The sequence below is a fragment of the Chelonia mydas genome, chromosome 3 (assembly GCF_015237465.2).
Source record: "Chelonia mydas isolate rCheMyd1 chromosome 3, rCheMyd1.pri.v2, whole genome shotgun sequence".
Lineage (NCBI taxonomy): Eukaryota > Metazoa > Chordata > Testudines > Cheloniidae > Chelonia > Chelonia mydas.
This window is the reverse complement of record NC_057851.1, coordinates 136,535,977-136,561,642: the sequence shown is the minus strand read 5'-3', so window position 1 is coordinate 136,561,642 and position 25,666 is coordinate 136,535,977. Positions and strand designations below refer to the sequence as shown.

The 25,666-nt window shown below is 45.1% G+C and overlaps 1 protein-coding gene across 1 annotated transcript in view; it reads right to left on the bottom strand.

Annotated features, from left to right (window-relative positions):
• Positions 1 to 13,710: 13,710 nt before the first annotated feature.
• Positions 13,711 to 25,666, bottom strand: part of EFCAB2 (EF-hand calcium binding domain 2) — a 37,911-nt gene continuing 25,955 nt past the window's right edge. The window contains exons 3-7 of the mRNA XM_037893502.2: positions 24,777 to 24,849; positions 19,242 to 19,321; positions 18,235 to 18,277; positions 18,062 to 18,128; positions 13,711 to 14,677 (exon numbers count right to left, since the gene is read on the bottom strand). Of these exons, the coding sequence (XP_037749430.1) occupies positions 14,562 to 14,677; positions 18,062 to 18,128; positions 18,235 to 18,277; positions 19,242 to 19,321; positions 24,777 to 24,849 (379 nt within the window). The 3' untranslated portion in view covers positions 13,711 to 14,561. The remainder of the gene's footprint in view (positions 14,678 to 18,061; positions 18,129 to 18,234; positions 18,278 to 19,241; positions 19,322 to 24,776; positions 24,850 to 25,666) is intronic.

The following is a 25,666-nucleotide window of genomic DNA, read 5'->3' as shown; positions in this document are numbered from 1 at the left end:
CTTCTCAGCCCTTTTATCCTCCCAGCTGCTGTTAGCCTGCCAATCAGCAGCAGCTGGCAGTGCCTGTATTAACCCTTTGGTTGCTGGGCTAGTGTGGGAGTACATACAACCCACAACAGGCCCCCTTTGAAACTCCTCCTCCTCAGCTTGAACAGGTTCTGCAGGTGTGGTGGGGCAGGATCACAGTGGCCCAGGACTGCTCTCTAACCCCTCCTGGCCTGGTGTGGGGTTATACACCCCATCAGAGGCGTGCTAAAAGGTGCAGCCCCTGCAGAGCCTCAGGCACCCGGTGAAAGGATCAGATGCTTTGGAGCTGGCACATCACCTTGGCCGTGATGTCCTCCTGTCTCAAGAGAACAAAAGATTTTCTGATAGCATTTGGCTCTAAGGCCTGTGGATGCCTTTCCAAAAGACGTGCTCTGGCTCAGCCACACAGATGGGTTTGATGGAGGAACCACTTGGTGACATTCTATGGCCTGTTTACAGAGGCGACCCATGGGAGGGTCACAAAGGGTCAAGCCAGCCTGGGTGGGGAGAGGAAGGGGAAGTGCAGCACAGCTGACTGGGAGAGTGCCTGGCTGCAGCAGCAGCGGGCTGCCCTCTGCCCTGGCTCAGCTTCTGGGGACAGGAGCCGACTCTGAGCATGCTGTGGTAGGGGGGCTCCAACTTGCTCAGCCGCTGTCCCAGAAGCTAAGCCCAGGCCAGAGGCAGCCCGTGGGTGCCGCAGCCAGGCACGCTCCCAGGCAGCTGCTGCGCTGCACCAGGCAGCGTCCGGGAGGGGCTCTGTCCCGCTCCCTGCCCGGCTCTGGCTGCCAGGAAGAGCAGCCGAACGTGCCAGGGTGCGGGGGGCTGGGGGAGGGGGGATGAAGGGGCAGCAAGAGGACAGAGCCCTCCCCACATAACGTGGGGTAGAGAGGGGGTGGGGAGAGCAGGAGGGTCCTGGGCTGGGGGTAGGGAGGAGACACGTGGGGAGGTCAAGTGCCCCCCAGATTTCTGCTTGGCCTGTGGGAGGCGGGGGGCGGGGGGGGGAAGGAAGGGGCTCTGTCCTTTTCCCGCTGTGCCTGCCCTGGCACGTTCGGCCCCTGTCTCTGGCCCCGACGGAGAGTGAAAGGAACAAGACCAGCCGCTTCTCATGCCAGCCGAGGGTGGCCACTGTGGGTCACTGCTCTGTGCAGCATGGCGGCTGCCTGCAAGAACCCGGCTGGGGAGGTGGAGGCATCCCACCCCCTTTGCTCACCACCAGGGCCCAGCTGCCAGGCACAGAGCCGAGCAAGCCACAGTCCCCCTTCCCGCCGGCACGATTCCGGCTCGCTCGGCCCCTGTCCCTGGCAGCCGGGAGAGGAGAGAGTGGATCTCTCTCAGGCAGCCACCGTGCTGCACAGAGCCAGCAACCCAGAGCGGCCACCTTCAGCCGGCATGGGAAGTGGCTCCCTCCCGGGGCCTGGCTGCCCCTCAAAGCCTCGACTGGTTTCAAACTTAGCAGGGATTGGTGCTCCGTAACAGGCGCTAAGTGCGGTTGGCTGACAAAACAAATGGTTAAAAATAATAATAATAAAAAAAGAGTAGGTGCCCCCCCCACGAGCAAATGTTGAGATGGCCGTTAAGAGGGATTGAGTGCTCTCAATAACAGAGGTTTGTAAACAAGTGTGAACAGTGAAGACAAAAAGCATTACAAAATGACCGCATTACAACTCAGCCGCTAGGCTCCCCAGCACAAACCCAGCCCTAAGGTGTTAACCCAGTGGGGGTGCCCTGGGTATGTGTGAATCCTAACAGAAATGAACAGCTAACCACTGTTCACTACAAGGGAACAAACCCCTCACAAAGCTATGTGGCCCCACCCGTATGTGCCAGTGTTCCCTCACACACTTCTCCAGCAGCTGTACAGGGTGTGAAGTTGTCCCTCGCCACAGGCAGGTGACATCCTCTGCCTCCCTGCTGTGCCAAGATGTGTGCGCATATGGCATCCCTGATATCCCTCGCCCACTGGGAACCAAGACCAATGTGCACAGGGGTGGGATCCAGTTGCCAGTACACAGTTTGTAAACCAGTCTTGTCCTGAGCCTACTTAGGACAGAAGTACTCCCTTGGACCCTCACAAATGTTATGGCGTGCACAGCAGACAATGATTATGAACAATGTCACACTGGCATCCAGACGAGTGTGTAAGGAGTGACAATGAGATTTCAGCCTACCAAATGCAGACTCCACCACCATTCTGCAGCTAATGAGCTTGTAACTGAACTCTTTCCCCCAGAGTCTTGATGTCGGGATACAGTCTCATGAACCAAGTTAGCAGCAGGTATGCAGGGTCCCCCAGAATAAGAGCTGGCACAGCTCAGTATCATTTCTGGGGAATAAAGCTCCTTCTTCCTCCTTCAAGTACAATCCTGATCTCCTCAGCACCCTGCGAGCATGAACCTTTCTAGTGCTTCCCACATTTGTATTCATGAATTTGCCTCTGTGGTCCACTAAGCCTTACAGAATGAGTGAATCAGTAACCTTCTCAGTTCACATACTTGCCCCTTGTGATGGGCAAAGTACTGGGATATGGGTGCCATCAATGGCTCTTACATGGTTTGGATACAGCAGCCTCTCAAATCCAGCTGCTATTTCTGGAATTAGTCTTATAGCAACCTCCCATGAGTAGATCACAGTGTTAATTGCCTACAGTTCTGCACAGTCACAACCCTGACAGTGGACTTTCCAACATCGAACTGGTTTGCAAACACTCAGTAGCTGTCTGGTGTTGCCAGCTTCCACGGGGCAATAGCCACTCACTTCTACGCTGGCATGGCTTCCCTGAATCACAGGTTCTGGAGCTGGAGGTTTGGTGCAAGCACCTCATACACCTGCTCCCTGAAGGTCTATTTCCTCATTACAGAATTCTGAAGCCACTACTGGTCATCCTAGGTTTCCAAAACAATGTGAGACCACTGTACTGTGCTGGTTCTCCTGCACCAGAAGTGACAGTCCACCCAAGGGCGCACCTTGTCAATGCCAGCATTCACCATATCTGTACCATGGGAACTGAACTAATTGTCATTGACCCTCAATGGCAGCCATCTTCGATGTGTCAGAAATTCTGTCCAAATTCTATCCAGCAGCTCACTGACCACCTACTCAACTGCATAACCTGGTGTCCTGCAAAAAGAAGCAGGAGCGGAACCAAATCATCATCCCATTGCTCCATGTCTTCCTTCCAATATGGCAGGATGGAGACATGACCAGGAACTGCCATAGCAAATGTGTGAAGGCAGGGCACAGTACCAACACCACACACCAACGGGGTTCCTAGAGTGTCTCCCCGTCAGCCCAGAACCCTGGGATACTGCTCCTGAAATGGTAGCACTAACATCGCGTAACAGCAGCGGAGTGGAGGCAGGTAGACAGTGTTATGCATATGTGGACACTTGGTGCTCATATGGGGAGCATGCATGAGCATATCCAAGGTCCAGTAACTAACTATGTGTCAGTGTAGACGTGGCCTACATTTGCTTGGAGATTTGTAAGGTACCTATTAAACGGATTGGATTTGTGTACAGTGTCTCATTCCCAGTAATACTCTATTCTATATATTTACTGCTCTGAGAGTGAAAACAGTTTTCCTGAATTCATTCTTTGTGCCTACTAGTTTTGGGACTGGTCCTACTTTCCCTATGCCCCAAAGACTCTCCCTGTGGGAGCTTTGAGTGTGCAGGGAATGCAAAATGAAAATCTTCATCTGTAGAACATTTCATATGATTTCGAGGTTTGTTGCAAGTGTCAAGAGTTTATTGTTCCTTATTTTCTTTTGTGATCATATCATTGTAAAGTCTGCTCTTCTCCCTAGAGAATAAGCATAGAGTGAACATTGGCACTCAACTTGTGTGTTATCGGGAGATAACACAAATGTATTCACACTGTAGTTTATGGCTTTTTTCTTTCAGCTGACATTGCCTCCTATGGGAGCAATGGTTTCTAGCTATCATGGGCTCAGTGGCATGGTTTACAAAACTGCCATGCTTTCGCATTGTTAGTGGGCATTGTCCCCATGTATTTACACAACCATTGCTTTTCTAAATGATCAGGCCCTAAAACAGTGATGTGATAGAAGGAGCTTAAGGAGGCTTGTGGGAGCCCCTTGTTAAAATTTTGCTATTAAGCTAAAAAAAGATTTATAGTGATTTCCCTACATCTGGTGGACTTCACCATCTGTCTGAATACTGCTAAATCATCCCTGCTAGAGAGAACTTATCCCAGGGGCTCAGAAATGTCCTTACGAAGAGCAAGGCTTTTGCTTCTGAAATGTATCATATTGCATCAATTTTTTAATAGTTCCTGGAGAAGATTATCGCCCATATACTCCCTGCAGTCTCCACTTCCACTCACCTTCCACTGTGCTATACTAGAGAATCTAGAGAGTTTTTTTTCCCCCAAGAATAAAATATAGACCTTCCCAGCAAACACATTTCACATAAATTGGTTTGCTAAGATGTGGCCTGCCTTTTTTAGTTATGGCTCTGAAAAAGCAATTTTTTTACCTGAGCAAAAACAAAAACAAAAAAATGCTTCCCCAGTCCCTCACTCCTCTTCTCTGACAAAACCCCTGAGTCCAAGGTTTTGTCAGAGGCCAGAAGGGAAACTTTTGTGGTAGCCTCTTGAAATACTGGCAGCATGTCACAAGTATAAAATGAAGAGGCAGACCATTTTCTTCATGTTTGTGCAAAAGAGATGGCTACATATTCTGAATCCAACAGTTCTTTTATGTATCGGTCACCACTTCAAAGCATGTTTAAAACACAATTTTTAAAGCCACACGCATTAAAATATCTGTATGGTTAGACGACATCTGCAAGAAATCAATCTTGGCTGAGGAGAAAGAGGGAGAAATCAATACTTGTTTATATAAATTACAAAATACAAATGTATATATTTATATAAAAAATTTGATTGTCTCACTCACACCTCATGTTTCTCTTTTCTTCTTAGATTGTAAATGCTTTGCATCAGGGACTATGTCTTCATATGTTTGTAGAGCACTTATTCTGATAAGACCCTGATCTCAATGGGCTACTGTAATATAAATATTAAAGAACAACAATAAATTAGGAGATTTAAGAAGAAACTGCCAATGAAAACAAAACTTAATTCACAGAAGAAAACCTTGAGACTCAAGCCAGCTCCCCTAGGGGGAGTAAACAGACAGCCTGAGGAAACAGGCCTTGCGACACATCCTGCAGATCAACAAACTCTGGTTCTGTTGGACCAATGGGGGAAAAGAGTTCCAGAGTCAAGGGCCCTCTCCACTTAGAATACTCTGCTTCCAGCTCGGAGAGGTACTAATTGTTTCAGCAAGAGCTCCCCTGCTGATCTCGATTGTTAATAAACAGAAATAGTTTATTATTAACTACTCAACTGAACTTCATAAAACTTTCATAAGGAAGCCTGAAGAAACTCATCGGTTTCAAGTTTTGTTACCATTCCAAACCTGAGACAGGTTCACAAACCATTTGACAGACCTGGGCTGAGTTCTCCCGTGAACCTGGGTCTGGGGGGAAACTATGAAGGATTGGGTAGTTTCTGGTAACCCATCTGAAACCAGGTGAAAGTTGGACTCTTGTGTTGAGATTTCTCTTATGCTTTTTGGTTCAAACCTCACAGCGAAACTCCCCCATGCAAACTGAAACTTTAAAAGAGGTTCTCTTGAACTGTAATTGAAACTGTGAAGTTTTTCACAGCTCTGGTACTGAAAGTTATTTTGAAACTAAATGTCAGCTTTTGCTGTAGTTTTCACCTTCATTGTTTTACTTAATATACTGCTTCATATTTCCACACTAAATTTTCAGCTTCCTTAAAACCAAGGCCAGTAACAGCCTCTGCCTTTAACAGACTTTCTTAAAACAGATGGAACAGCTTCTCTGCTCAATCTTGCTGTATAACCTTAAGAGAATTGTTTTCCTTAACATGTTCATTATAATTTGGTTTAATTAATTGTAGTAAGTGGCGAGCCAGATTAATTGGACTGATTGATTATATTTTAATTATAACCTTAAGTGTACTATTGCCTTGTACCCTTGTAAATTAGCTGATATGTATTTCACTTATATTTGTTCGATAACGGGTTGTTTAATCTTCTGCTACACTTATAAAAGATAAACAAATTCAGTGTCTCTCTCAAAACTTTGATGCAGACAAAGTAACCTGTGTAGAGGAAAAAGGTGACAATTACAAATCATTCCTAAGCCCATCCTATATTTTAATTACTGAAAATAACATCCTATTATTCCTACTGGAGTGTAACAAACCATGGCAGCATATGTACAGACCTCTCAGGCATGACCTGGAATTGAACATTTGTACATCAGCTCCAAAAACACAGCCCCCCCCCCGCAACTTGAGCTGACGGAGAACCTCTCTCTGGGAAAGCAGTAGGCGGATATAATAATTAAGGCAAGCCCCTGGAGGGAGAAGTGACCAGATGCACTAAAGCAGAACCTAGGACCCATACTGCACAGGCAGTTGCTATGCCCCACGGTAGGAAAGGGGTTAATATCTCCGCAAGAAACATTTAAATATTTTCCTACATTAAAGTTTCACATTACAAACTTTGTTTCCTCCCCCAGGATGCGCCTCCCTCCCTCGCACTTCCCGGCCCATCCCACACTGCACCTGCGGCACCCCCGGGGTCACCCTCCCAAGGGTCCCCCCCCCCCAAGTTTTAGTTAGGGGTATATAGTAAAAGTCGTGGACAGGTCACAGGCCCTGAATTTTTGTTTCCTGCCCGTGACCTGTCCATGATTTTACTAAAAATACCTGTGACTAAAATGTAACCTTAGCTAGAATACATCTGAAGAGGCTGAAAGGTTTTTTTCAGTGCCTTATTATCCTATACATCACTTAGGGTCAATTCGTGGAGTCCATGTGCAGATCGAACTCCCTTTGAAGTCAATAGGAGTTTTGTCCAAGTCAGGACTTCAGGATTTGGGCCTCAGGGTATAAATGCCGAGGGCCCCCAAGTTGGACAGCAGATGGTGCACAGGCAATTGCAGCAGTAGCAGACAGCTAGACATCAACGAGGTGCAGAACTAAAACTGAATGTGTAGAGGAAGAGGCGCGGCAGTGGCTGTTTCAGCTCTCTCAGGTAGCCAGGCAAATTGGTGAATGAAGCAAGAGGAGAGAGAGGGCAAAAATTGACATCTGCTTGCTTTCTTGAGGAAAAACCCATCTGCTCCAGTTGCTCTCTACCAGGGGCGCCTGGGGTACTCTGGGGCCTGTAGCCAGTATATGTACATTCAATGGGGTAAAGGTGGCTTTCTAGACTATACCTCTAGAGTAAGGCCTCCATACTTGGGATGGGTTTCACAGGCAGAGAGTAGCACTGGGATTGTTTGTTGGGGAGGATTGTGGGAGGTCTCAGCAGGACACTTGTCTTGAGATGAAAGTTACCGGAAAAGAAGGGAAAACTAGGATGCGTGTCTTTGGGAAGGGGAGTGGATGCTAATGTTCTGCAGCTGGTTGGCAGGAAGCCAGGAACAAGTGTTTGTGGGGAGCAGTGGAAAGTGGGAGTAAAGTCAGAAGCAGGCATTCATTGGGGAATAGGCAGTGGGAGCATTTTTGCCAGCTGGCAGGTGGTTAGAATCAAGAACTTGCCATTGGGGACAGCGGGGGTGGGGTTTAGCAGCTGGAAGAGTTTGTCCACACTACAAAGGAAACTCAGAGGACCCTGTTACATAACTCAGTTAAACACATCTAAGGCATTACATGATTTATAGAACATGGTTGAGGTCCTTTCCACCCTAAACTTGCAATCATGTTGTGAAGTTTCCTGATTCAGTTGTATTTATAGTGTAGAAGGCACCCAAATTGTGATTATTATTCAGAATTTGTTTTAGATTTTTTGTACATCTGGGTGATGACCTTCCTTCGCTTCCTCCCTTTCTTCCCTCACCATTCAAAGAGAATAAGAATTTCATTTCCCTACAGCCCTTTACTGGGTTGGAACAGCCCATCCTGGTGTCCATGCTCTTCTCCTTACAGCCTTTGGCTTTACCTACCTCCATGAAGTTACTCTGCATTCTAAGTTGGTTCCTTCCTGCAGGTTTCCCAATGCAAAAACCATAGGACCCTTAGGACAATGTCATCAAGAGTAAAATTCCATGCAGGGAGAAAACATGGTAAAGTTGTTAAGAGATATTTATTATTTGTATTACTATAGAGCCAAGGGGCCCTAGTCATAGACCAAAACCCCATTGTGCTAGACACTGTACAGACAACAAAAAGATGATCCCTGCCGTAAAGACCTTTCAATCTGAGAAATAGATTTGGATAACTGGATCAGACAATTTATACCAGTAAGTGCAAATCATGCTAAACACTTGTCTATGACAGACAGCAGGCATCACTCTATAGTGTATTAAATAGCAGATGGAGGTTAAATGATGAGTATTATATGTATAATATCAAAGTGGTTATCCAAGGGCCTATGAGTCAGGAAAAAAAAAACAGTTACTCACCTTCTTGTAACTGTTTTCTTCGAGATGTGTTGTTCATGTCCGTTCCAAATCAGGTGTGTGTGCGCACAACAGCTGGAAGATTTTCCTCTAGCAGTATCCATAGGGTCGGCTTGGGCTCTCCTTCGAGTTGTGCCTTCATAGCATTTAATATACGCCCTGCCGACCCGCCACCCCCTCTGTTCCTTCTTGCTGGCTACTCTGACAGACGGGTAGGAGGGTGGGTATTGGAATGGACATGAACAACATATCTCGAACAACAATTACAAGAAGGTGAGAAACCTTATTTTCTTCGAGTGCTTGTTTATGTCAATTCCAATCAGGTGACTCCCAAGCCTGAATTCCGGAGGCAGGTTTGGAGTTCAGATGTCCACTGACTGGAGCACTGCTCTACCAAAGGCCGCGTTGTCTCTGGCCTGCTGGATGATAGAGTAATGCGATGTAAAGGTATGTATTGAGGATCACGTCGCTGGTCTGCATATTTCCTGGGTGGGAACCCTGGTGGGAGTGTGCTGTGAACAGAGGAGCAGGCATCTCTGCCAGGTTGTAGCACTCGCAGATGCAGGACGTGATCCACGATGAAATTCGCTGAGAGGAGACTTTCATCCTGTCTACCACAGCCACAGTTGAATTGACTTTTGGAACAGCTTCGTTCTTTCTATGTAAAAAGCTAGAGCTCTCCGGATGTCCAACGAGTGAAGCCTCTGCTCTCTGTCACTTATGTGAGGCTTAGAATAGAACACTGGAAGGAAGATGTCCTGGTTGATGTGAAACTTGGAGACAACCTTCAGGAGGAAAGCTGGGTGGGGCCTGAGCTGAACCTTGTCCTCATAGAACACTGTGTGAGAAGGCTCTGATATTAGGGCCTTGAGCTCAGACACCCTTCTAGAAGAGGTTATCACTATCAGAAACACCAACTTGTATGAGAGGTAGAGCAGGGAGCACGTCGCCAGCGGTTTGAAGCGTGGCCCCATCAGTTTGGGGAGGACCAGATTAAGGTCCCAGGCCAGGATCAGTTGTCAGCTTTGTGGATATAGTCTGTCGAGATCTTTCAGGAAATGGCTGACCATAGGGTTGGCAAAGATAGAGCGGCTCTCTGCACCTGGACGAAAGGCAGAAATGGTGGCCAAGTGAACCCTTATTGACCATGTGGACAGCTCCTGCTGCTTAAGATGGAGAAGGTAGTCCAGTATAAGTGGTATTGAGGTGAGCATCAGGGATGGACAGTGCTGTGCCGACCAGATTGAAAATCTCTTCCATTTGGCCAGGTAGGTAGCCCTGGTGGAGAGTTTCCTACTGCCAAGGAGGACTTGTCTGATTAGATCCGAGCAGAAGAGCTCCATCAGGTTCAGCCACGGAGCTTCCACGCCGTGAGGTGCAGCGACTCGAGATTCGGGTGCTGGAGATGGCCGTGATCCTGAGTTATTAAGTTTGGGAAGAGTGGCAGGGTGACTGGGGCTTCCACGGACATTTTGAGTAGAGATGTGTACCAGTGTTGGCAAGGCCAGGCTGGAGCTATCAATATCACTGCAGTTTCTTCCCTCCATATCTTGAGGAACACCTTGTGAACAAGAGGGATAGGCGGAAACCCATATAGGAGATGGCCTCCCCATGGGAGGAGGAACGTGTCTGCGATGGAGCCCGGGCTGTGATTCAGGGAGGAGCAGAATTGCCGGCACTTGCTGTTGTGTCACATGGTGAACAGATCTATTTGGGAAAGCCCCACCATTGAAAGATGGAGTTTGCGACATGCCAGCGTAGGGACCACTCATGGCCGTGGAATGACCTGCTGAGATGGTCCGCCAACTCATTCTGTACTCCCAGGAGGTACGATGCTTGCAGGTGTATCAAATGAGCTACACAAGTCCCACAGCATGAGGGCTTCTTGGTACGGGGAGAGGAGTGCACCCCCCGTTTGTTGATCTAAAACATCGCCGTGGTGTTGTCTGGCATAACTGATACACATCTCCCTGCCAAGTTGGCTCAGAAAGTCTGATACACTAAACGCACTGCTCTCAGCTCTCTGACGTTGATGTGGAGAGCGAGCTCCACCTGCGACCAGAGGCCTTGTGTCCTGAGGTCTTCCAGGTGTGCAACCCAGCCCAAGTCTGACATGTGTGTCATCAGTGAGAGGAATGGCAGAGGACTGGTAAAGGGGACTTCCCCACACACTACCTGCAGGTTGAGCCACCACTGGAGGGAGTCAAGGACCGGGGGAGGCCGAGTCACAACCTTGTCCACACTGTCCCGAATCGGCTGGTACAATGAGGCTAGCCACGATTGAAGTGGCTGGAGCCTGAGCCTGGCTTGTTGCACAACATAGGCACACATGGCCATGTGTCCCAAGAGCTTCAGGCAATTCCTTGCTGTGGTGATGGGGAACCCTCCTGCCTATTCTCAGGATAGTAACTCCTCGGCGGGTGCTGTGGTCTAAAATGCCTCCACCCCAATGCAGGGGTGTGACAGCCAAGGGACTTTAGGGTGGCCCTAGAGTCCTTGAGGCTGTGCAGGTGGGAGTCAGTCTTTTCCAAAAATAAAGTCTGACCTTAAAAGGGGAGGTCCTGGATGGTCTGCTGGACCTCATACAGGAGGCCAGAGACCTGCAGCCAGGAACTCCTCCTCATGGCCTCCCCAGTCGCCATGGTGCATAAAGCCATGTCTGTTGCATCCAAAGCTGCATGCAGAGACACCCAGGAAATTAGTTTACCCTCCTCTACTAGCGCGGAAAACTCAGCACGAGAGTCCAGACACAGGAGTTCAGTAAACTTTGTCAAGGCCCCACATGTATTAAAGTTATATCTGCTGACCACTGCCTGATGGTTAGTGATGCAAAGCTGCAACCACCCTGTTGAGTAAACCTTTCTCCCAAAAAGGTCCAACTTTTTGGCCTCTCGACTTTTCGGGGAGAGCCCCTGGTAGCCCTGGCGCTCATGCTGATTGGCCATGTTCACTACCAGAGTGTCCAGCGGGGGGGTGAGACGGGGGGACAGGTGTATACAGATGTTCATACCCCATTGGAGGGGACAAAGTGTCTCCGTTCATACCTTTTTGCAGTGGGTGGCAACAAGGACTGGGTCTGCAACCGTGTCTTAATGGCTTCGCTGATGGTTTTGATCAGGAGCAGCGTGATACAGGATGGCCCAGGATGGGAAAGGATATTGACCATCAGTCAGTCTCCTCCACCACCTTCTCTGTTTCAATATTGAGGTTCTGAGCCATCCATCTCAGCAGCTCCTGTAAGACCCTGCTGTCCTCCAGGGCTAGGCAGTTGATGTGCCGGCCATGCCTCATCCAGGGAGAAGGAGGACGAAAGGCTGACCGGTAGAGGAGCCTGCTCTCTGCCCTCGGCTCCTCTGGGGTCCCAAGGAACGAGGACCTCCAGTGCCGCAGTCGGTGCCACAGTCGGCACTGGAACCGTTGACACTGGTATGCAAGTCAGCTGGGTCACCGTTGAAATCCCGAGTGCTGAAAGTGTGGGAGGCTGCCCAAAGGACACCGAGACCACCAGTGCCGATTTGGAACCGTGGCTCTGCCCCTGGCTTTCATGATAGGCCCAGGGCATCCAGAATGGCCACTGAGGAGCTTGCCACTGGATTGGCCATGGTGCCAGGTAGGGATGGCGGTCTCGGCAGGAGCAGGACCTCCTGCTTATAATGGAGCATGAAGACTCTGCTTCCGACTCCGAGGTCTCCGACAGACAACCAGGAAGGAGCGGAGCCCCTCAGTGCCGGTGATGGGTGCCGCAAACTGGGAGACCGGAATGGCTCCTCCATAAGGGTGGCCAGTGCTGGGGGGGTGGGGGGGGGGGGAAGGATGCGCCAGGGATGGTGCACACATAGTTGTCATCATTGCCGGCTTGTCCATGGATTGCACCGGGGCCTGAACCACTGCCAGCTACCTCTCCTGCCTTGGAGGGGAGGCTGGTGCCATAAGTGCCAGAAGGCCCAATGCAGCCTCAAACGCAGCCAGCATGGAGGGGAACTGCAGGTCTTCTTGTTGGCAGCCTGGCAAGTGAGGAGGGTCTGGACTTGACTGAACCCCCGCTGGGGCAGGAGTCGACATGACCTGTGGTGATTGGGCACGGCACCGGATGGAGGGTTACCGACTACCTGATCCTTAGACCTGGTCAGGGAATGGCCTCTGAATGACCTCTTCTTTTTGTGAGGCACTGGGATTTGAGACTGGTGCCTCACAGAGGTCAGGGTTCTGTGTGCAGAGCCGTGGTGGTGCCAAGGGTCTCTGGAGGAGCCCTTTCTCGGCACTGGCTCATGTGTCGAGAGTGTCAGCGCACCGTGCACTAAAGGAAACAGTGCTTGGGGTTGGCTCCCTGCACTGGGTTCGGCTCCCTGCACTGGGTTCTGACTGAGGCCGAAGTGCTGCCTCCATGAGCAAAATATGGAGGCACTGATCTCTGTCCTTTAGGGTCCTAGGGCGGAACCCGCTGCAGATCTTACAACGTTCTCTAAGGTGACCCTCACTGAGATATTTCAAGCATGAAGTGTGCGGGTCACTTCTAGGTATAGTCTTGCCACAGTCTGTACATGCCTTAAAGCCCGGGGACAGAGGCATGCCCCGGTACTGGGGGAACGTTGGGTGGAGGAAGAGGAACCCCCCCCCCAAAGGAAACTTATGAAGCTATTTACACTAACTATTCTACTACTATATACTCTAAAAAGGACACTGCGAAGAACATGTGCTTGCCGAGGCAAAAGCAACAGGGAGTTCCATCTAGGTGTCACAGGCAGTAGAGAAGGAACTGAGGGGGTGGTGGGTTGGCAGGTTGACTCCAGGACATCCACACAACCCTATGGATACTGCTGGGGAAAAATCTTCCAGCTACCGTGCAGGTGGCGTACGCACACCTGATTGGAATTGACATGAACAAGCACTCAAAGAAGAGGCTTATGTTCTGTTCTCAACTCTGACACTGTGAGAGATGGGCGAGTCATTTCATGTCTCACTGCCTCAGTTTTCCCATCTGTAAAAAGGTTTTTTGGCGTAATATAGGAATGTTCTGAGTTTTGCTCAATTAATGTATGCTAAGGGCTTTGAGCTATTTAGATGAAAGGTGAAATGAGTGAAAAATACTTATTCTGTAAGCTTCCCAGAACAAGGACCATTTCTTTCTATATGTATGAGATACAGAACCATGCTTACTGTTGATGCTTAACAAATAACTGAGATAAAAGTAAAAAAAATTGTAAGAGGATAACTTTTATTCACAGTGGCCTCAACTGTTCTTCCATAATTTCCCTGTTGTTACACAAAGATTTCTGATTTCCTCACCATTATCTTTCCATTCAAAACTGAGCAGAATTGTTATTTAAAAGACACACTTAGATAATTGAGACCTCACATTTATGTTATGGTAAAAAGAGGGTGCATTTTTTCTGTCAATTCCCATATTAAACAGAAATGTTTTAATGATTTCTTTTATTTTACATTTAAATTAGCAGCATTTTTGGATTTCCCTGCTCTTTTTAAAACTGAAGCAAAAATACTATGTACTGGTGAATGAGAACCTGAAATGGAACTGACTGGTTTCAATGCTTAATGTGAGTAAAATAAAAAAAGTAAACAAAAAATAAATGCTGAAAATAGAGTTGTAAAATACTTTCAATTTTAAATGTTATTTTAAAATATAAATTTTATTTTAAAATTATAAAATTTTATCTTGGTAGTATCCCTTTAAAATTTCAGCCATCTTAAGAGCCTCTCTGATCTGCAACAGTCCCATTTCCCCCCCTCACTTTTTCAAATGTAATTCTAAAATAGTTTCTTGTTCCTTATTTGTCCTGTTTGTGTGTCACTTATACATCTGAATTCCATGCTTTCCATCTCTCCTCTTTCCCATCTCCTATACAATATTTCTTTCAATAACCCCTTTTCAGACACCTTAAATGTTTCTTGTGTTCAAAGATACAAAATCCAAGGAAATGCTTTCATAAAGATTGTATTGGAATTACAAACACTATCAGATTCTGATTTCTATGATGCCACTGTATATCCAGACTAACTCCAAATTTACACTGGTGTAACTAAGTGGCCCATTAGTTCTACAGGATGACCCTAATTTTCATCTACTACCATCATTGTAATATAATCTCTGTAACGAACAGTATTTGTTTCAGGATCTACAGCAGCAGACAGCATCTCCTCCATTTCTTCCTGTGTAAAAGGTTCACCTGCAAGAGGACAGAAGTGTCAGTTTGTCCTGATACTATATATTACTCAACCTTATCCAATAGACTTAGTGTTGGGCTCTCCTTTGAAATCCTTTTGGTACTCAGGCAGAAGACAGGCAGACCCAGGACCCAATTCTTTCACTTACACCAGTTACTTGCAGTGTTGTTGTAGCTGTGTTGGTTCCAGGATATGAGACACAAGGCGGGTCAGATAATATCTTTTATTGGACCAATGTTGTTTAGTGGAAGAGACAAGCTTTCAATTTGCACAGTGCTCTTCTTGAGGTCTGGAAAAAGTCACTTTGTGAAAAGTGTTCGCCCATGGGTGATTAAAAAAAATGATATAAACATAAAATAAGGTGGTTTTGTCTTTTCATTTTTCTAGAACTTCCCTGAAATGGGGAGTGATTTCAGAACAAAAGCTCTAGTCAATCAGGATGAATTCTTATAGGCAGCATCTTTTTTCAGGAACACAGGAATGGCCATACTGGGTCAGACCAAAGGTCCATCTAGCCAGCACCCTGTCTTCCAACAGTGGCCAATGCCAGGTGCCCCAGAGGGAATGAACAGAACAGGTAATCATTCCCTGTTGTCCATTCCCAGCTTCTGGCAAACAGAGGCTAGGGACACCATCCTTCCAGGAAACCTTTCACCATTTCACTAGCACCAATGCAGCTAAACTGGGATCGTAATAGTGGGACTGTTAATGTAGACAGGGAACAGCCATTTTCACCATGGCTGTACCCTGTCTACACTTGTTCTCCCACTTTTGCCACCACTGGTGGAAGAGCAGCACTGAAATTAGTGAAATGATGGGAGATTTCCTAATAAACATTAGCTTCTGATTGTCCAAGGAACAGTAGATCTTTCCTACATTAGCGTAACACATTTTCCAACTAGTTACAGGTATTTTGGAGAAATGATTTTACTCCTTATCCCTGCACAGGACTAGCACCCTGTGGTGAGCAGTGCACTGTATGTGTTAAACTCCTTCCTCCAACAGCAGCTGCACTAGAGATGTTTAAAACTCTCCCATCTAAAACTACCATAGTTTCAGAGTAGTAGCCGTGTTAGTCTGTATTCGCAAAAAGAAAAGGAGTACTGGTGGCACCTTAGAGACTAACCAATTTGAGTATAAGCTTTTGTGAGCTACAGATCACTTCATCGGATGCAAGTGAGCTGTAGCTCACGAAAGCTTATACCATAGATTGTTTTCCCCACATATTCAGTCATAGATTGACCTTAACACCAAAGGCAAATTAGGTTGTAGATGGAGCAGTATTTTCTCTACTACTGTCCTGTTAGGGACTCTATCTTCTGTTTTCAGACATGCTGTAAGAGCTTGAGCTTGCAGTCACTCCACATGCTACCAGAAAGAGTTGTTAGTACTGTAATTCTTCAGCAGTGTTGTCTGCATATTCAGACTTGTGGGAGAGAAGCTCCTAGTGGAGCCTGAAGGGAAAAGTGAATTATCAGAAGATACTGCTCCCTCATCCCAAGAAATGTTCAGGTGTGCCTCAAATCCATCATGGAGAGCATCAAGGCTAACTGGGGCACTGAAAAAGACAGTTACATCCTCCAGATCTGAAGATCTCAATCTCTTGGTTCTCTTCCAGGAAGAAAGGACACAGTGAAAAATAGAGGCACATTGGCACAGAAGGACCATCACTGTCTCCAAGAGAGGGAGAGCCTAAAAGAGGGACCAACATTTTGAATCCACCCAGCATAAGTGCCAACTTCTTCTGGCGCTGGTTGGTGCTCGAACCCCCTCTGCCTCCAGCCCCACCCCAGCCCCCTCCTACCCCCATTCCAACCCCTTCCCCAAAGTCCCCACCCCAACTCTGCCTCCTCTCTGCCCCTATTCGACTCCTTCCCCAAATCTCCGCCCCAGCCCCACCTCTTCCTCACCTCCTCCCCTGAGCATTCCATGTTCCCACTCCTCCCTGTCCCTCCCAGCACTTGCTAAAGCGGTTTGGGGGCAGCAAGTGCTGAGAGGGAGGGAGGAGCAGAGACATAGCGTGCTGGGAGCAGGTAGAGGAGGTGGTGAGGCGGGGGAGCTGGGCAGGGAGGTTGGCTACCGGTGGGTGCAGAGCACCCATTAATTTTTCCCTGTGGGTGCTCCAGCCCCAGAGCACCCACAGAGTCGGCATCTATGCCGCCCAGACAATTCCTAGATCCATTGTGGTATTTCCTCTTCCTTCTCTGTGGTGGCACTGACTCCTTCTGTTTAGAGAACCTCTCTGGGCCCCACACTTGAGGGCAAAGAAGAACAGAATCTAGACCTCCACAAATATCAAGCCCAACTGAAAACCCTGATCCAAGGAGAGGTCAGTACATTAGATGCTCCTTCGGTGCTAAGAGAGAGACTCCAGAACGGAGGAAATTGCCCTGGCTGTACCATCTGTCTGGGAGGAGGCACTGTCCAAGTCCACAGCAGTAAGGATGTCTTGGCACTGAGAGACTTAGATGATGGAGCTGGCCTGCTAGATGATGGAGCATAGTGTTCCACTGAGCTGGTGCCAGAAAAAGGGCAAACCCCAGCACCAAAGTCTTCTGTTTTCCTGCTGCAGGTGGCTTAAGAGCTGATGAAGGGCTGCTGTGTCCCTGCATGAGAATAGGGCCCTGAACCAAGGAAAGGCCTGGGAGAATCAGGAGTGAAGTATGTTTGTCTTTTTGAAGTCAAGGCGTAAAGAGCTGGTATGCCAAACAACCCATACAATAAATACAAACACTTCAGGCAACAGATATGTGCATCAAACTTTGGAAAGATGGAAGGGCATAAAAATACACTGCTTAAATCTGGTCTTTTTCTCCGATTCTTTCGGGTTGGACATAATGCTCTTGAACCAGAAAAGAGATGGTCCTGCAAGAAAGATGTGCATTGGCACAGAAACTACCTAAACAACTACAGTTCTAAACATATTAACAGGAGATCTTTGCTTAAAAAAAAGTAGCTCCTCATGCACAGAACATAGCAGGTCCCTATATCTACAGGTAGCCATGGAAAGGAAAGAAATGAAGGGGTTGGAAACTGTACAACCTCTTATAAATTTGACTGACTATTTGATGCCACAAGATGGTGCTCATCTGGGCACTGATTTTCTAGAAAGTTCTGGAAGCTCAGTGGTATCAGGGTGCCTGTCACAAGTGGAAATATGTAGATGCCATCTCAAAGAACTGTTCATGATTATTATTAATTTAATTATTAATTTGAATTATTTTTCAAGTACCAGAGGGGTCTAGGATATGGTACAAACAGTTAAAGAGATAACATCCTTTCCCTGGAGAAGTTGCAACTGAAATGTTTTGTTCTGCAGTGTTTACTCAAGTGAGTATTCTTTTATTAAATATATGTTTTATATGTTAATTAGCAAAAATCTTTACCTTCTTCAGTCATATATTTGACTAACTCCTCTTTAGTAAGATGTCCGCATTTATTCGCATCTAAAACCTAAAGAAAAGAAATAAATAAAACCTTTTGGTTTTTAACCTTATGGAGTCAAGATTCAATAATTATTTTCCCCTTAACTAGATGCTTTAAAATTGTGGTTACAGACCTCAAATGCACGTAAAAGTACATCTTCTGGAATAGGCCGGTATCTGAAATAATTGAATTAGGACAATTAGTGCCATGACTTGAAGGGCTATGCAGTTTTGGAAGCAGGACCTCAAAACAGTAACAAAACAATACACAATAAATCCTAAACACTAAAGAAAAAGGAAAAACACTGAAATGAAAATTTACTTAAACACACTTGCAGCTTGCAAGTTATGTGTGCTGCAAGAATACATATGCAAGGAAACAATTTAACCTAATCATGCAGAACTACATGCCACTGAAGTCAGTTGGAGTTTTGTATGCAAAAGAACTTTGCAGCATTGGATATAAAACTGTGAGGTTCACAAAACTTTTAAGTAAAGACACTGCCACCTTTTTTTAAGAATAAAAATAAGTTCATTACAGGTAATACTGTTACAATGAAGGACAAATGAAAACACATCAAGGCCACCTGTAAATGCAAAGACTACTGCATGCCTCTGAATAGTGTATGTATAGCCTTCTACTTCCAGACCAGTTAACCTTTTAGACTGCTAATCATATTTACTGTGCATGGTAGTTATTTTGTTAACACGTTAATATGAAGCTGATTTATGTGTTATTAGAAACACGCTATGTCTACCCATAAATGAAACTCAGGTTTGCAAAAACCTGATGATTAAAGACCTTTACTTTGATAAAATCTCTTTAGAGACACACAAAATCAGATGAATGGGAAGTTTATTTTGATTCACACTATACAAGACAAGAGAAGCGACACATCATAATTCACAGTGACTATAAACTATGTGATATTATTTGTGTGGTTTTAGTGACTTTAAAACATTTTTAGATTAAATCAGTTTGAACTAAAATGCTCATCACTATCAAACTTGGGTAGAGTTAAAAAAAACAAAATATTTACTTTTTCCAGTTACATAAAAATATCTTTGGTCAAAATCAGCCACCCATGGATTTGAACCAAGCTACAACACAGAAAAAAAAATAAATTTATTTTTCCATTACCTTCTTTCCATTAATACTTTTGTCATCATTGGAAGAAATTTTTCCAAACGAATATACCCAGTGGGTTCTTCTTCTTCTACCTGATATTAAAACAGAAGGATAGTAAATTTAAATCTTAGATGACACATTAGAAAACTAAAAAGAGAACCAGTTGGCTCCTGCATTAAAACAGAAGGGTTAGATTTTGACTAGTCTTAAAGTTGCTAGACAGGAAAGAAGTGGTTGGATCTATGAGGCCTCACTCATCCCTGAGTGGCCATTTTTTTTTTCCTTGTCAGGTGGCATGGCTACACCCCAGCCCATATGCAGGGCTGATCATAAAAGCTCAATCTAGCCTATAATAAATAAATAGTAATGATACATTGTATGAAGTATGTATGATTAAGCTAAGTGAATATTATTGGGTTTTGTTCTCAAGAGTGTCAGGCAGAAAATTTAGTATCTAACCAAGGCCATGTTTACACTATGAACTAGGGGGTATGATTCCGCTGCTCATGTACACAAATTTTTGCTCACTCTCATGGAGCTAGTGTGAGTATAAATAGCAGTGTAGCTGCAGTACCATGGAGCAGTGGCAGTGGAAGCACGTCTTAGCTAAATACATACCCACCGGTTTCAGGCAGGTTTGTATTCAGCATGGCTAAGCCATGCCCTCCACTGCTGCTGCTCATGCTACTGCAGCTACACTACTATTTACAGTCCTGCTAGCTTGATGAGTGCTAGCCCAGGTATGTATATATGAGCAGGGGAATCGTACCCCCTAGCTCATAATGTAGATGTAGGTCAAGAGAGTGTGCCAAAGAGTGTGCAATAATAGATTTTTCACTTTAATTTTCTAAGCAATTTATGCGGTTTTTTTTATAACTCACTCATCATCACAGCATCTGAGTGAAATACTTGTGATCAAATAAAAAAAATCAAAAGGAAGAGACTATATCCCCAGACAAGCCACAGGACAACTACAGTGGGAGCTTTGAACGACTCAATATTGTCCTCTAGTGGTTAGAAATTTGTGCAAAATACTCAGTAACTGATGCTAAGTTATCGCACAAAGTGTTTATAAACGATACAGCATACAGTACTCTCTCTCAAAGACTGAATGGTTGTTTCCAGATATTTTACAGCCAGACAGTGCTGTCAAGGGAGAGGCCAAAGTGGCAGAGGCTCTCGGTTCAAGGCAGTCAAACAGACAAAAGGGTGGGGAAAATGACAAATACCATATATACAAAGAAAAGACTTTTCTTGCCAACCAAGTATATTAATGAAAGATTTTCTACACACTATAGGAAAGACTACAGGGACCCCACTGCATTCCTACGCTTCCATAGGGGTCAAGCAGCATGAACAAAAAGAGTTCCTAATTGTTCAGGAACATGCCTGTGTTGAAAACTTCAACTTTCACTCCTGAAAGGAACGCTCTGGGCTACATTGTGCCCATACAAAGGTGGGCACAGAGCAACTGAGTTTAAACCAACCCCATATGGGGACGAGACACACTCAGTCCTTGCACTCTTAGCAGGCAAGAATGGAAGAAGTCTAGCACAGGCAGTGGTTCTAAATTCCTCAGGAAAGAATGGGGCAAGAAGGCTCCTGCTGTCCTTTTCTGCGTGATCAGTGGAGATGGGCCAGAGGAGGGATCACCACATGCAGCACCCAGTTAAAGCATGTAGCAGGAGCTGCTGTGTTCACTCTCTGTGTTCTGAGAGGCATTTTGGTTGCCTCAGGGGCAATGCTTCTAGCACTAGCCACCAATGAATAGTCCATCTTCATTCCCCACCCCTTCAGTTCAGACAATGTCTTGAAGCTACAGTGTTGTCCTCTGTCTGCTGTGCCTTATAACAGAGAATCTTTTGTTAGAAAATGAAGCTGTTCTATACACGAATAACTCTGTTATCATTACAGGGTTGTTTATTTTAATGCTGAATCCACTGCAAAGATGCAATAAAATGGATGGCAAAAATTAATTTCCCTCTAATGACATAACAGTTAGTCAATAAACTGAACTATTTCATGCTTCACAAATATTGAGACAATGTCTGTAGTAAGGGTGTTTTATGAAGCACCTATGTTCCAACTGGCTGTAGGTCAGGAAACCAAAAAGACAGAAGTAGTAATGTGGTAAGTATTTATAGGTAGTATACAGAGACATCTTATATTATACATTAACTAAGGTCCCAAAGGGCACATAAAGATCATACTGCAAATAAATCATGTTTAAAAGCCAAAACCATTAGGCCTGATCCAGCAGGTGCTAAGCACTCTCAGTTGCCATTTCCATCAATGGGATTTGCAGCTGCTCACCACAGGGCTAAATGTGGTCCTAATTTTCAGCCTGGGAAGAAAAAACACATTAGTAGCAAATAGCCACTCCAGAATCCACGACGTAACAAAAACATGTATTTGTGACTTACAAAATAAAGTATTAGATTTGTCTCTTTGTAGGTTTACTATTTGCATTTTATCCCAATAAAGCATTTCCTGGTAAAAGAAGTGTTTCATCACTGATAATGGACCCGCTACTGTGAGGTGATGAGCAACCTCAACTCCTACTGACGTCAAAGCGAGGGAAGCACCCAATTCATTTGTACTGTAGGCCCAGAGGTGTCTTGGGATTTTCTCTACTCTAAAATGCAGAAAGACCGAAAATAGGTTCTTTCCCTAACACTGGACAGGTGGTAATGAGAGGCCAAATAAATGCTTTGCTTTAGGTCCTTCAAGTTTTGCAGATGTTTATCTTCATCTTATCCACCATCATAGTCACTCCTATCTTAAAATTGCTTTTTCACTAAAATTTCATCTTCTTGCCTGTATTTTTTGCTCTATTTATGGGGGCTATGACAGTAATAGCTACTGCAGGGTGAAATATTTAAAGCATTATACTCATCTATCTATTCAAGGTACTTCTAGGACCTCTATTACCATAGTATCTGAACACTAGTGTCTTGTGAGTATTATTACACTAACCCCCACTGTGACATAGGGTAGTACTATTTTCTCCATTGTACAGAAGGAAAACTAAGTGATTTGCTCAAAGTCACACAAAGTCTATGGTGGAAAAGGTTTGGACCCAAGGTCTCCAGAGTCCCAGATCAGTGTCCTAATTCTTGACCATCTTTCCTCCATCTCCTTCCGTTTCTCTTTTGTAAATCTTGGGCCAGGGTGCGGAGATTTTCATTTATCAGTAAACAACAATCCATGTGGGGTTTTTTTTTGTATTATTTATATATTGGAGCATAAATTTCTCTTTCCTCAGACTGTCTTCTACTTCTTGGTTGAAGATAGGAGTTGAGGAACTCTGCTAATAAGGGGAGCAAAACCACAGCAGGTAGGCTGTAGCAGGCAAGACAACTTTCTATTCTGCTGGTTCTTTGCACTTTCTCTTCATCTAAAGAGCAGAGTCAGCTGAGCCAGGGAGTGGAACCACTGCTATCTGAGACTCTAGGGGGGAAGGAGTTGGCATACGGATAAGAGGTAGGGATAGCAAAATTTTCTGGGTGGGAGCCAAACTCCAGCATCATGACATATGGGGGTGTGTGTATAAGGACACACACACACACACACCCCTCCCTCCCTTCAGGCTACTTCCAAGGGATCTTTCCTTCCCACAAGGTAGCATTTCAACCTGATATCACCTGCAAAGAGAAGAGGAGGCAGTCGTGGAAAATATTTCTGCTGCTGTGTCCCGCACTCTGGCTCCACCCTATGCATCATCACTGTGGTGACCCCAGTTTCCTACTAGGAAGTGGAAATAGAGCAGGGACTGAGCGGACAAATTACAATCTAAAATCAAAGTATTCAATAAAAAAAAAATAAAAAACCATTGGACTGGTGTTTACCTGTAGAAGTTCCCTGCACACAATTCGGGGAGTGGGAACTCGGACTTACAGGATGAAGGAAATGAGCAAGAAAGATTACTGACTAGTTACTATGCATCTTCAAGAGAAAGTTTTGGACATTCACACTCATAGGACTGGCATTTCTGGAACCTTCTAGAAAGCCATGTCTGTTGGGGCTACAAAAGCATCACCTCATGGCACTGAACATTCAGCACCAGGTTATATACAGAGCTGCAGCTTCCAGCTATCTCAGTTTTTTGTTGTCTGCAGCAGAACGCACAGGAACTAAGTTGCTTGTTCAGACCATTGCATGAGTACTCAAAACCTCTTGTTTTGTAAATAGCTAAACTGTAGGGTATTACTCCCTTTAAACCTGAATTTAGACTTGTGGGATGCAATTTTTAGTTTCAAAATGTATTTAGTCCAAATTCTGCTTACTAGTTACACTAGCACAACTCCATTAATTTAGAAAAAAACCAAACCCTTTTAAATGTTATTTTAAAGAATAAAGATTGCATAGCAACTTTAGGAGAAGACAATCCTGGGAGAAAGGATGAAGACTCAAAGAGAATCAGGAAAAAAGGGTTGGAATGAGGAGGTTGAGCCATACAATATTGGTAAAGGTACAGAAGTTCAATGTGCCAATACATTTTTAGCATCACCATAATCAAGGAAACTGGTTTAATAATCCTATTGTATCTCACTTTTATACTGTTCAAATAATTGTGACCTAGCATTACAGAAAAGGCAATACAATGTTTAAAAGCCAGTTTAAAAACAAAACACTAACGTTATTACAAACCCACGAAAAGGGGAAAAATCGCCATTATGGGTACAACCATATCCTTAGCTCCCCCCATTATGTTGAACTGCTGAAACAAAGAAGGGCGCACTGAAATAGACTAAATAATGCATCAGACGTGTGCAATATGTAGGAATCATAGGGGATAAATGAAGAACACATGGCAGGTCTTCCCTCAGAAGCTCTTTGAGGTTAAAGTCACAACTTCAATGCTATTTCATGAGTTAATTGGTATTACTTGTTCATTCTGTTTGGCCTGATTGTGTCAAGAAGTTAATTCAGTTGGAGCTTGTGTAACCTGATGAGTCTGGAACTCACTTTTTTATTTTTCCATCTGCAAAGGGATATTTTTCCTTGGTTCTTGACAAAGAACTCCCCCACCCTCTTGGCAGTGGGTCACTGTAACCATCCTTGGCAGGAGACAAAAGCATTTTGCCTCCCAGACCAGGTTGACAGACTTGAGGCTGTGGGGCTCGCACTTTAAAAATAGCTGCGTAGGCAGCGCTTTGAAGTTGCGGCTTGGGTTGGCGCTTGGACTCTAAAACCTATGGAGGTGGGTGGGCTTCAGACCCCAAATTCCAGCTTGGGCTGTAACTTCAACGCACTGTCTATACAGCTATTTTTAGAGCGCGGGTGCAAGCCCTGCTAGCCCAAGTCTGTCAGCCAATATGTAGCCAGACCTGGAAAGATTCCTTTTTGTATTCTATCAGTGTTGCTCCCATATCACCCTTAGGGGTTGCTCAGGGCAATCTGAGGGACCCCCTTGCTGAGTGACTTGTCTCCATAACATTTCCAGCCTCTGGGAAACAAGCTAAGGTCTCCCACACAGCAATGCAGAGATTAAAACTTTTGTAAATTGTAAGATTGAAGAAAAATTACAAGAGACAAACCGCTTACCTCTGCAAGCAGATCATGTAATTCGCCCTCACTTGGGCAGCATCCTAATGACCTGATGATTGTACCAATCTCTCTGAAAAAGAAAAAAACATTTTGGTCAGTAAATCTAGAGTACAAGAAAACCTATGGCAGAACCAGCTATCAACCCAGAGCAAGTGTGTGGGGGGGGGAGGGAGGGAGAGAAGGAGGGAAGAGGAGGGTGGTGGTTTATAGTGAGGCCTTAAAACTAAGATCCTCTTTGTTTTGTGCGGACATTAAAAAAATCTCATGGCACTTTTTGAAAGAGTATGGGTTTGCCCTGTGGCCTTAACCCAAAATCTCCTCTCCCCCTGTTGCAGTGCAGTGTGTTGTGTTGTATGTAGGTTGCTTCCTGACTGCAGTTCTCTTTCTCAGTATGGCTGGATTTCAGCAGGGTCTATATTTATACTGTATACCATAGTTGTTAAAGCTCTTTGTAATCCATTGAGATGAAAAGTCCTATATGAATGTAAAATGACATTAAAGTTATCCATAATATATTAACGTTACTAGAGATCGAAGGCAGGTGCAGCATTGTTGAGTGAGCTTCAAAGTTGAAAACACCACTACATGGTCAAGATTACCAGCCTGGCTCTATGTTGCATGCACACATTAGTGGTTCATGAGTTGAAGACCTTACTATTAAATCTAGTGCACTTGTTATGAAGTTCCAAATAAAATTTAGGACCAAACTAGTGATGCCTCAAATAGAAACAAAAAATTAAATATCAAGAGATGCTATCTGACAAATTTAGAAGGGTGTCACAGTGTACATATGAATTCACCTGAGGTTTCTAGAAGTGAAAGATGAGCAAACTGGTTTCAACTGATTAACAAAAAAAGACCTGAACCACCTCAAACTTAATTTTTCC